Genomic DNA, 11805 nt, shown 5'->3' on the forward strand with positions numbered 1-11805 from the left:
CAAAGATAACGGAAGCGTCCATGTCTAAATAAATGTACATGTTTCTACTATCAATTATAGATTTAATGCAAACATTGTATATGATAACTTGAAAAAAGTCTAAAAACCATTACCACGAATCCATAATTAAAGACATAAGGTAAAAGTTGTATTAAATATGTATGATCATAAATATGAATATAATAGAGTGTATTGTTGTATCTTAATCCCATGCTGATACGTTCAATTTGATGTAGTTTAAAACCTATTCAGTCAAGACATTAGAAAACGTACTTTAATTAAATAAGTCCGCAAGTGCGTCATCTCATTAATATTAAATTATAAACACGCCCCCTCATGAATAATTTAAACCCACTCGTATCTGTCTGAGTTTCCGTCTCCGGTCGGCCATATTTTCAGCGGCAGTGTAAAAAGGAGAAGGTGAGTGAGTTAGTTTAATCTGTGGTTTTTCACTGGATTTTTAGACATTGTGTTCACAAAAAGTGATCATAATTACGCATCCAGGGGATTACACGTCTAAGGAGTCGCTGTGTTTGAAGTAATTCATAAATAATGTGAGATTTAAATGCAATCGCACTCCTGACCTTGTCGGCGGGGAATGACAGGGAGGGCAGTGAGAGAATGGCTTTGGATAAGACTGGTTAACGGAAGGCATTGGAGAATTGTTGAATTATTTTAAAATTATTGTTTTCTTACGAGTTTCCTGCTTATCGTCTGGTTTTATATTTGCGTTCGTGTTGCTCTTATTCCCGCAGTCGCTATTCATTTTTCCGGTGCCCTGGCCAAGACTACAGTATTGTGCCGTTGGGTGCTTGTGTAGTAATTCGTGTGAAGTGTGTAGTTTAATTTAGACGGGTCCTGTGCTGACCGAGTTGTACCCTGGCTTGCAGCGTGCATGACATTGTAAGAAGTCAGCGTTTTGCAACAAAGTACAGCAAAACATGATGGGCCTGCCACAAATGCGTATCTGTGGACAGAACTGTTCCTTTCATTGCCTAGTACAGGACTGTCGGGGTATCTCCTCGAGTCTCCAGCTTGACAGCTTTACATTTCAGTAATGATGTTTCATGTTCTTTTAATTTACTCTTTCTGCTGCACGGATTACAAACAAGTCGTCGATCAATAGTTTGCATGCTGTGATTGCATAACACCCATTTAAAAAAGTATTTTTTTGTCTGTTTAATGTTCCAATGTCACTTTTCGCTACAGTGTTTAATCAGGTAACTTCCAATCCACTGGACTTTTAATATAGGCTACTGGTGTGTGTGTGTGTGTGTGTGTGTTTTTTTTTTTTAATAAGTCTTGAGACAGTGTTCATTTTTTAAAATATGTTCCTGGTAGTTTAACAGTGCTTTTGAATTGTGCTAATTCGCACGTAGTGCAGGGTTTGGTCCTAGATTGTTTCTTCAGTCTCCTTTTAGAACACACAGATGTTATTCATCATCCACAAAATAAACCCACCTTGTCCATTCATATTCTCCCATTAAGAAACAAAGATGTGTGCAACCACAGCGTTCTCCGTTATTATCAGCAGCTAAGGATGCATATCCCTGGCAGGGGAAGGTTAAGGAGAATGTATGTCTGTCATTTATGAGTGCCCTTATCACGCTTCAGTTCTGTATCCAGCGAACCCCCTAGGGCTGTAACCAAGGGTAGGTTTTGACCTTCGAAGGTTAGGAACAAGTTAACGAACGAAGGTTCGAACCTTTAGTGCTACTAATCCTGTATAATTTACTGGTGATGTCACTATAGCGACTAGTTTATTTCAGTCACATTTTACTACTGTAATAATACTATTACTAATAAAAGTATTGTTATTATTATTAATAATAATAATAGTAATATGAAGTTATGCTTGTGAAGTGATCCCAGAGATAGATTGTGCCTCCATGATACATCAACAGTCAGACGCTTGCACAGTTTGCATTCAACATTTTATTTTGTCAGCCGGGCATTTAACAAAAATAAAATCCCAAACAGCAGAAGGTTTGAGACATTTCTTTCAATACATCTTACTCTGTACAGCGCTTTGCTGTCGAAATGAAGAAATTCAAGCAGTGCCGCTGGATAACACGAGGTGGTGCTTAGTTTTCAAAATTAATTATTTGTGTTTGCATGTGTTTCATACATATTTTACCGTAACGCGTGTATGTACACTAGGTATTCAGTGGCATAATATACCCTTCTCCAGTGCATGGCAGTGGCACAATATAGAGTTGCTACGCAACTATTTGGTAGTTGGTTTTAATACAACAGTTCTGTAATATGCATTATACAAATTTAAAAGATTACATTTTGCATGCAGGTGACATGTAAAGTGTGATTTTATACAGTACACACATTGTCAAATGGTTTCGGTTAAGAGAAAATAATATACAGTGCATGAATGAGCCTGACGAACCTTCAAAGGGTTAAAACTGCCTTTGAATTCCTGGCTAGCGAACGAACCTTCGAGCACAGCCGTAGAACCTAATAATTGGGGATGGACATTTTAAACATATAAACTCTAAAGAAGTGGTTAAACGTTGAATAACATGCTAGATGTATAAGCGGTCATGTGACAAATTTCACCAAAACGCATATTTGTTATTGTGTTAATTTTAGTAATTCATCATTATACAGCAGCCCGTTGCGTTTCCAACTCCAATGATGCCACAGTAAAAAAAAATCGAAATGTGAATTCATATAACAAGATTTAAAAAAAATAAAATAAAAATAATAATAATAATAATAATAATAATAATAATAATAATAATAATAATAATCATTAATTCAGAGAACGTATAGTGTGAATTATGTATAGGCTTAAATTTACCAGTACACATTTATGCAAATCTTTTTTTTTTTTTTTTTTAAATGCCCTTTATCTATGTAATCTGTCAACAGAAGAGATATTAAAAATACATTAAATTAAAATTCCTGTTTGTGGCACCGATCCCTGAACAGTATAGTTAATATAACAATGTATTGGAATCTGTGCATTTGATAGATTCTGTAATACATGTAAGCTGTGTGTGTGTTTTTTTTTTTTTTATTGTTGGTTTTGTTTTGTTCTTTGAATATAATGTAAGAAAAAAAGGTTTAGTTTAAAAATTTGAATCGAGTGACAGCACGAATTTCAATATATACTTTGCTGTGTACGCGTTTTACATTTTACTGTAGTTCAGTCTTTCCAGTGTTAAAATATTATTTGCTTTATTAGGGGTTCTTTGCATGGTCAACACTAACCAGGGTTGTTGATATACATCAGAATGTAATAGTGTGTGTAGATATGGTTTAAATGTTGACACCTGCATAACATTTAAATGTTCATACAAATTTACCAAAAGCACATTCCTACTAATAATGTGATGAAACTTGCTAAGGAAATGTTTTTGTTCAACTTGTTTGTGCCCTGTGTGGTCGCCTATACGTCCTGATTACTCTGCGTTTTTTTACATATATAAAGTCATTAGCACACACTGTTGTGAGTACATTGCATCCTTGCTTTGAGGCCACTTTAAAGTGGATGGATACGAGTTCTAAGTAACTGGGGTTTCTTTGGCTTCAAACGTTGATTGTACTCCTATAGTTAATATATTTCAATAGTTTAGCAAGCTGCTCTTGTTCTGAATGTTTGACACCCTGCTCCTTCTCCTCCTCTGCTCTAGGCTGTGAAGATGTCTGGTCGTAGAGTTGCGTTGAAAGCCATCGACTGGATGGCATTCGCTGAGAGAGTGCCGCCAAACCAGAAGATGATGTTCAACGCACTGAAAACCCGCAGTGACGCAGTTGCAGCCAGGTCAGTCAGTCTAAACAAGCCCAGTGATTTATTGCTGGGGAGTACATTGTGTGAGGAAACCCCAATTAATTGACCCTGATTTTTCTCCTAATTTGCAATGCCCAATTATTCAACCTGGCTCACTGCTGCAACCCCTGCACTAACTTGCTGCTTGGATTTGTGGTGTCTCTGGAGAACAGCAATATACACAAACCCAAACGGCTGTTTCTTCACTTGCTTCACTGGGAATGGAAAATTAGCCCAGGTAACACCAGTGAACTTGAATTGCATAATTATTTGTTTATTTAGCAGACACCTTTATCCAAAGGAGACTAGGGTGTGTGAACTAATCATCAGCTGCAGAGTCATTTACAACAATATCTCACCTGAGATGGAGCACAAGGAGGTTAGGGGACTTGCTCAGGGTCACACAATGAGTTGGTGGCTGAGCCAGGATTTGAACCTCCTGGTTACAAGCCCTTTTCTTTAACCACTGGACCACGCAGCCTGCTTAATGGGTTTGTGTAGCAGTTCCAAGGAGTAAGAAATCTCCTAACTTCCTACCCAACATTAGAGACGAGTGGGTCTTCCACAATGTCAAGGTGACCTCCTGTTCATGGTCCTGGCAAATGCTGTGTGTTTCCATATTCCCATTAAGGATATATGTAAACTGACAAAAACTGACCGAAAACAAGAATCTCATACAGTATATAAAAAGCAAAAGCCTTAAAAAAAAAAAAAAAAAAAAAAAAAAAAAAATAAGACGACGACACCTACATAAAACTTAAATAGCTCGAAATACACAGAAATTTAATTAACATCAAAAAACAGAAGCCCTAAATATAATACACGGGTAGTAGCTTCTAATTTACTTGTCTTAGTTTTGTAGGTACTTTTGGTTATTACACTGTGTGTGTGTTCAGGGGCTGATCTAGCCTACTTTAAACATTACTACTTTACAATAAGAAGCACTAGAATGTTTATGAACATCATAAAAAAGGGGACAGTTTGAAATCTCATTTGAAGCACTTGCTTCAGAAGTGACTTTACACCCACTCTGCATTAGTGCAGTGATGGTGTTCCTTGCATTGTGAAATGGGAACAACAGTTTTGTACCCCAATAAAACACTGATTGGATATCTGCTAAAAGTGCAACATCACAGGGTCCCTGTAGTCAGTACTATGAAGAGCTGTTTTTGTCTTTTGCAGGCTCTCCTCCCTCCCTGAGAAACCCCCAGTCATTGACTGGAGTTACTACAAGACAGCTGTGGCCAAGGCAGGCATGGTGGATGAATTTGAAAAGAAGGTAGCAGAAATGAGCATGTTGCCAGGGTTTGAATTTCGTACTAGCCCTCAAAGTATAGAGTTACACATCCAGAGCAATAATTTCTCTCGTGTGTCTGTGTCCAAAAAAAAAAAAAAAAAAAAAAAAAATATTAAAAAAAAAAAATCTTTGTCTCTCCTCTAGTTTACTGCTCTGAAGATTCCTGAGGCTGCAGACACAGAGACAAGCAAGATCAATGCCCAGGAACAAGAAGCGGTAAGTGCAGGGGCTGGCTTTACATACAGTAACATGCTTTTATTCAAGTGTTTGCTCAAAAAAGCCAACTTCCCAGCATTTCAGTTTGTTTAACATTCTTTGTCAAATGTTTAAAAACATAGTGGAGGTACTTGTAGGCTTTAATAACTACATTTGCTGATTTCTAAGTACATCTATGACTCTGCTTGTGATGTCATTTACTACATAGTTACTAATGTAACAACATTATTCCTTTCTATTTGAACTATCAGGCATCATATAGATATAACACACATTTTACAGTGCAGCACCTGAAGTGTAAAGTAAGTGAAGACCAAAAAGAATCGGCTGGTAAATCAGTGTTGTAAATCCCAGGTACAGCTTTATTGTACTGTATTATTTAACCATAACAAACGCGCTGTACCCTGTATTACAGACTTGCGGTTCATTACAGCAATGCTGCTTTTCATCATGATTTGTTTTAGTAAATCTGCTGTTTCAACTGCGGAAATACCATAAAGCTCTGCGCGAGTACAGGATGCTCCCTATAGCCTGGACGTTGCCGGTTTGAGTTGAGGCTATTCCACTGCCGACTGTGGACGTTGGCCCCCATGGGCCAGCGCACAATTGGCCAAGCACCAGCTGGGGGGTGGAGGTTTGGGTCGGCCAGGGTGTCGTTGGCTCGCCGTGCACCAGCGACCCCTGAAGACTGGCCGGGCGCCTGCAAGCTTGCCTGTAAGCTGCCCAGAGCTGCGTTGTTGTCTGAGGCTGTAGCTCTGGGCTGGCTGCATGGCGGGCCTGCAAAGCGAAAAGAAGAGGTCGGCTGACGGCACACGGTTCGGAGGACAGCATGTGTTCATCTTCATTGCTCCCTTGTCCGCACAGGGGTGGTGTCGGTGAGCTGAGCCTAAGTGCAAGTGGATATTCCAAATTAGGAGAAAAACAGGATAAAATTAATTGTCAACTACTAAATAAAATAAAAAAATACCATAAAGCATATCAGATGCTGACTTAATATTTTCAGTGTTCAACTTACTACATTTTGACCTGTGACCTAAGATATATTGGGGTTATGTGACTGTTTCCAGGTAGTTCCTTCGTAGTACAGTGTTCTGTTATTCTGTAGGACAGGGTGTACCAGGCATCATACAAGAGAAATTAACCTTTTTTCTGGCCGTCATTTTGCAAAGCTGATTCTACAGTCGTGTCTGGGATACGAGGCTTTAACTCCTTATTCTCCATGTTCTGTAAAAGCTTTACACTAAATGTTTGTGACCATGACATTGATACCTAAATTAGTATGACTGCCATGTTTAGTTTGATTAACTTAAGGCTTGAGTGGTGTAGAGACCTTTTGCGGTATTGTCCTAATATCTGATTAAAAGTTGATTCTTCTAGTCATTTCGTGTCTGGTGTTGTCCAGTGAAAGTTATCCATTGAACCTCCTGCTACTTGATGACCCCTGTGAATTCAGGCATGCTGGGGGCTGCACGATGGAGCAGCTACAAGAAGTTTCTATGAAAGAAGCAGTTTGTGATACAAATAACAGACACTGTGAAAATACTGCTGATAGGTGATACATGTAAACCAGCTACTCCCACCTAGGTAGTGGAATTGAATCTATGCTAGATTACGAAGCCTGAAAGAGCAGTTGACCAGCTGCCTCGAAAGCCATGTTGACACTTAGTCCTTGACATGACTGGTCCTTAGTCTTGTTCTCTGTTGGGGGAAAGCAAAGAGCTCCCTTGGTTATTACATGTGCAGCTCATCAGAAGTGTGAACCAGTGCCTAAAATACATTTAGTTGGCTTTTATTATTTTTTTTGACTTGGCTCAATGTCATCCAGAGTGTTTTGAAAAACCGGCCCCTGGAAGTCATTAAAGAATTCCTGATTGAAGTGTAATGCAAAGAAGCAAAATATCTTCAACCGAGACCAGTAATGCTAGGCTAGTTCAAAGCATTTTGAAACCTTGCCTCGCACTCGGTTAAAGGCATATGTAAAACCGGCAATTGTGATTTAACACACGCTCCGCAAGTGGAGCACTCTGCTTACCTTGCCGTGTGTCTCGGGAGGACCAGTGATGGAGGAAGAGAAAAATGGGACCCGGTGCAGGACCTTATTGTGGGCCCTGACCTTTGTATAATACTTTTTTATAAACATAAAACAACATGCCACTTCAGACGTTAAGTATTTTGCATTTTGCATGCATCTTTACTTCCAGTGCTACAGTCTTTTAAATCGCACGCTAACAAGTTTAATCACCAGTCCGTCCAGGATTCCGCAAAAATTCTTGCACAGGATCGCCCCCCCCCAATCAGAAAGATGCATGTTAATTTGTTTTCGCTTATTTGGTACCCAGCAGCACTTTAACAACTTCTGCCAAACTACAGGATGAATCGTACACACAGAATATAACTGCAAAAGACTGCTGAACAGTACCCCAGAACTTCCCATAAAGACAGTAGGAAACTGTTTTGCAATATTGAGAGCCCACTAGGCTAAAGCACAAATGGATGCCAACGAAACAAAAAACAACACCTCATACCAGCCTCCATGCAAAGACCGTTACGAGAGAAGAAAACATTTGGAAGCTAATTACTAAAGCCATTTTTTAAAAACATAATTGAGAATAGCAGTACCTGATGAAACGAGGAAGAATAAGTAGCTACAATTATATGAATATGAAAGTAACATCTGTAAATATAAATGTGAAGGATATTATTTGTTTTACCCCTCTAGGGCCCTCTGAGTGCGTGGGCACCTGTGCAGATGCCCCGACTAAATCGACTTCCTCTGCCACTGAGGAGGGCCCTGATTACACATGCATGCCAAAGGGTGGTGTTGAATCTTACAGCAGTAATCTAGTGCTGGGGCAGTTATTCAAACAACTGTTTAATTTATTCCCATGTTTGTGTTTGCAAGATGGTTTGTGCTTGTGATGTTGGTAATTGAAGTGGAGCTCATGTCATTTTCTTTGTTTTGCAGAATAAGCTTGCCGTTGCCTACATACAGGCCTCCAAGGAGCGCATCGCTCAGTATGAGAAGGAGGTGAGTGTTAGGATTAGGGTATGAGAAGGAGGGGAGGGTTAGGGTATGAGAAGGAGGGGAGGGTTAGTGTTAGGGTGTGAGGAGGAGGGGAGGGTTAGGGTGTGAGGAGGAGGGGAGGGTTAGGGTTTGAGAATGAGGGGAGGGTTAGTGTTAGGGTGTGAGAATGAGGGGAGGGTTAGTGTTAGGGTGTGAGAATGAGGGGAGGGTTAGTGTTAGGGTGTGAGAAGGAGGGGAGGGTTAGGGTTAGGGTGTGAGGGGAGGGTTAGGGTGTGAGGGAGGGGAGGGTTAGCGTTAGGGTGTGAGAAGGAGGGGAGGGTTAGCGTGAGAAGGAGGGGAGGGTTAGGGTTAGGGTATGAGAAGGAGGGGAGGGTTAGGGTATGAGAAGGAGGGGAGGGTTAGGGTATGAGAAGGAGGGGAGGGTTAGTGTTAGGGTGTGAGAAGGAGGGGAGGGTTAGGGTTGTCATATGAGAAGGAGGGGAGGGTTATGGTGTGAGAAGAAGGGGAGGGTTAGGATTGTCATGAGAAGGAGGGGAGGGTTAGGGTGTGAGAAGGAGGGGAGGGTTGGGGTGTGAGAAGGAGGGGAGGGTTAGGGTTGTCGTATGAGAAGGAGGGGAGGGTTAGGGTTGTCGTATGAGAAGGAGGGGAGGGTTAGGGTGTGAGAAGGAGGGGAGGGTTATGGTGTGAGAAGGAGGGGAGGGTTATGGTGTGAGAAGGAGGGGAGGGTTATGGTGTGAGAAGGAGGGGAGGGTTGGGGTGTGAGAAGGAGGGGAGGGTTAGGGTGTGAGAAGGAGGGGAGGGTTAGGGGTGTGAGAAGGAGGGGAGGGTTAGGGTGTGAGAAGGAGGGGAGGGTTAGGGTTGTCATGAGAAGGAGGGGAGGGTTAGGGTGTGAGAAGGAGGGGAGGGTTAGGGTGTGAGAAGGAGGGGAGGGTTAGGGTATGAGAAGGAGGGGAGGGTTAGGGTATGAGGGATGGGAGGGTTAGTCGTATGAGAAGGAGGGTTAGTGTTAGGGTGTGAGAAGGAGGGGAGGGTTAGTGTTAGGGTGTGAGGAGGAGGGGAGGGTTAGGGTGTGAGGAGGAGGGGAGGGTTAGGGTATGAGAAGGAGGGGAGGGTTAGTGTTAGGGTGTGAGAAGGAGGGGAGGGTTAGGGTTAGGGTGTGAGAAGGAGGGGAGGGTTAGGGTGTGAGAAGGAGGGGAGGGTTAGGGTGTGAGAAGGAGGGGAGTGTTAGGGTGTGAGAAGGAGGGGAGGGTTAGGGTATGAGGAGGAGGGGAGGGTTAGTGTCAGTGTGAGAAGGAGGGGAGGGTTAGGGTGTGAGAAGGAGGGGAGGGTTAGGGTTGTCGTGAGAAGGAGGGGAGGGTTAGGGTGTGAGAAGGAGGGGAGGGTTAGGGTTGTCATGAGAAGGAGGGGAGGGTTAGGGTGTGAGAAGGAGGGGAGTGTTAGGGTGTGAGAAGGAGGGGAGGGTTGTCATATGAGAAGGAGGGGAGGGTTAGGGTTGTCGTATGAGAAGGAGGGGAGGGTTATGGTTAGAAGGAGGGGAGGGTTATGGTGTGAGAAGGAGGGGAGGGTTAGGGTGTGAGAAGGAGGGGAGGGTTAGGGTGTGAGAAGGAGGGGAGGGTTAGGGTGTCAGAAGGAGGGGAGGGTTAGGGTTGTCATGAGAAGGAGGGGAGTGTTAGGGTGTGAGAAGGAGGGGAGTGTTAGGGTGTGAGAATTAGGGGAGCGTTAGGGTATGAGGATGGGAGGGTTGTCGTATGAGAAGGAGGGGAGTGTTAGGGTATGAGAAGGAGGGGAGGGTTAGGGTTGTCGTATGAGAAGGAGGGGAGGGTTAGGGTGTGAGAAGGAGGGGAGGGTTAGGGTATGAGAATTAGGGGAGCGTTAGGATATGAGGATGGGAGGGTTGTCGTATGAGAAGGAGGGGAGTGTTAGGGTATGAGAAGGAGGGGAGGGTTAGGGTTGTCGTATGAGAAGGAGGGGAGGGTTAGGGTGTGAGAAGGAGGGGAGGGTTAGGGTGTGAGAAGGAGGGGAGGGTTAGGGTATGAGAATTAGGGGAGGGTTAGGGTATGAGGATGGGAGGGTTGTCGTATGAGAAGGAGGGGAGTGTTAGGGTATGAGAAGGAGGGGAGGGTTAGGGTTGTCGTATGAGAAGGAGGGGAGGGTTAGGGTATGAGAAGGAGGGGAGGGTTAGGGTTGTCGTATGAGAAGGAGGGGAGGGTTAGGGTTAGGGTGTGAGAAGGACGGGAGTGTTAGGGTATGAGAAGGAGGGGAAGGTTAGGGTATGAGGATGGGAGGGTTGTCGTATGAGAAGGAGGGGAGTGTTAGGGTTACTCATCATACATCCACAGTTCCTGTATTGAAATCATTATTGTTTTTAGAAAGGTGTGGGGATTATATCCCTTTTATTATTTGGAGCTGTGTATAAGCCTACCAAAAATCATCTTACTGTTGAAACAATCTGTTCTCAGGGATGGAAATAAGACTCCTGCTGCATAGCAATTTCACATCCATTCCCAGTTCAACTATGAGCTTGATTAGCCACAATATATAGGTAACACGCTCAGGTGTGTCTTATTAAACTCATGGTAAAAACTAGGAATGGATCAAACTGCTATGCAGAGGGAGTCTTAGTCCCATCCCTGTGTTATTGAGCAGTTTATCAGGGCCGATGCCTGTTTTGTGTTTTGGAGCATTTCCATATTGAGTTCTGATTGTTTGACCCCTTTTGGCCCACAGCTGGAGATGTTCAGAAACATGATTCCATTTGACCAGATGACCATTGAAGACCTGAACAACACCTTCCCCGAAACCAAGCTGGACAAGGAGAAGTACCCATACTGGCCCCACAAACCCATTGCAGAGCTGTGAGCCCGCCTCTGCAGTAGCACGACTCTCCTTCCCTTCTCCACATGTAACTGTTTTAAATAAAGTTCATGTACATTGCTCATATCCCTGTGTGTGTTTACTGAGCCATGCAGCTCTAACCCTCCCCATACCCTGTCCAGGTTTAAAATTGATTTGATTCTTAAGCCAGGTCCACACCTGAGCAATTAGTTGCGCAACAAGTGTGTGTTTTTTGTCTTTTTTCTGGCAGATTACACCATCTCTGCTAGTATTGTCGGTCAGTTCTTTCTTTGTCTGTCGTGGCTGTTCTAGTTAAGGCTCGGACTATGTCACAGAGATTTGTACTGCATATCACAAAGGGGGAAATGGTGTGATGTGACAAGGATGAAATTCAACTTAAATAAATACAACATACCTACATACAAATAAAATTAATCTACCTAAAAAAGTCAGAAAAAACAAAAACAAATCGAAATATTTTTTCTGATTTTCACGACTTCAGGTTCAAGTGTTAATCCTGTAAACCAGTAAACTTTGCAGCATATACAACTATAAGCAAAACAAATGTGTTACATAACATCTGGTGGGTTTTCTACAACACAGCAAACAAAAACTAGGTTTTACATGCCTTTAAAAAAATAACAT

General features: G+C 42.5%; 1 protein-coding gene across 1 annotated transcript; it reads left to right on the forward strand.

The window, feature by feature from the left end:
• The first annotated feature begins 324 nt into the window (after positions 1-324).
• On the forward strand, positions 325-11259 carry atp5pd (ATP synthase peripheral stalk subunit d). Its single transcript, XM_041220950.1, has 6 exons — positions 325-420; positions 3651-3781; positions 4970-5066; positions 5229-5300; positions 8266-8328; positions 11053-11259. Exons 2-6 carry the CDS (start codon positions 3660-3662, stop codon positions 11182-11184), a joined length of 486 nt encoding a protein of 161 aa, XP_041076884.1. The 5' UTR covers positions 325-420; positions 3651-3659; the 3' UTR covers positions 11185-11259.
• Positions 11260-11805: the final 546 nt, after the last annotated feature.

This window comes from Polyodon spathula, chromosome 20 (assembly GCF_017654505.1).
Source record: "Polyodon spathula isolate WHYD16114869_AA chromosome 20, ASM1765450v1, whole genome shotgun sequence".
In the NCBI taxonomy this organism is placed as follows: domain Eukaryota; kingdom Metazoa; phylum Chordata; class Actinopteri; order Acipenseriformes; family Polyodontidae; genus Polyodon; species Polyodon spathula.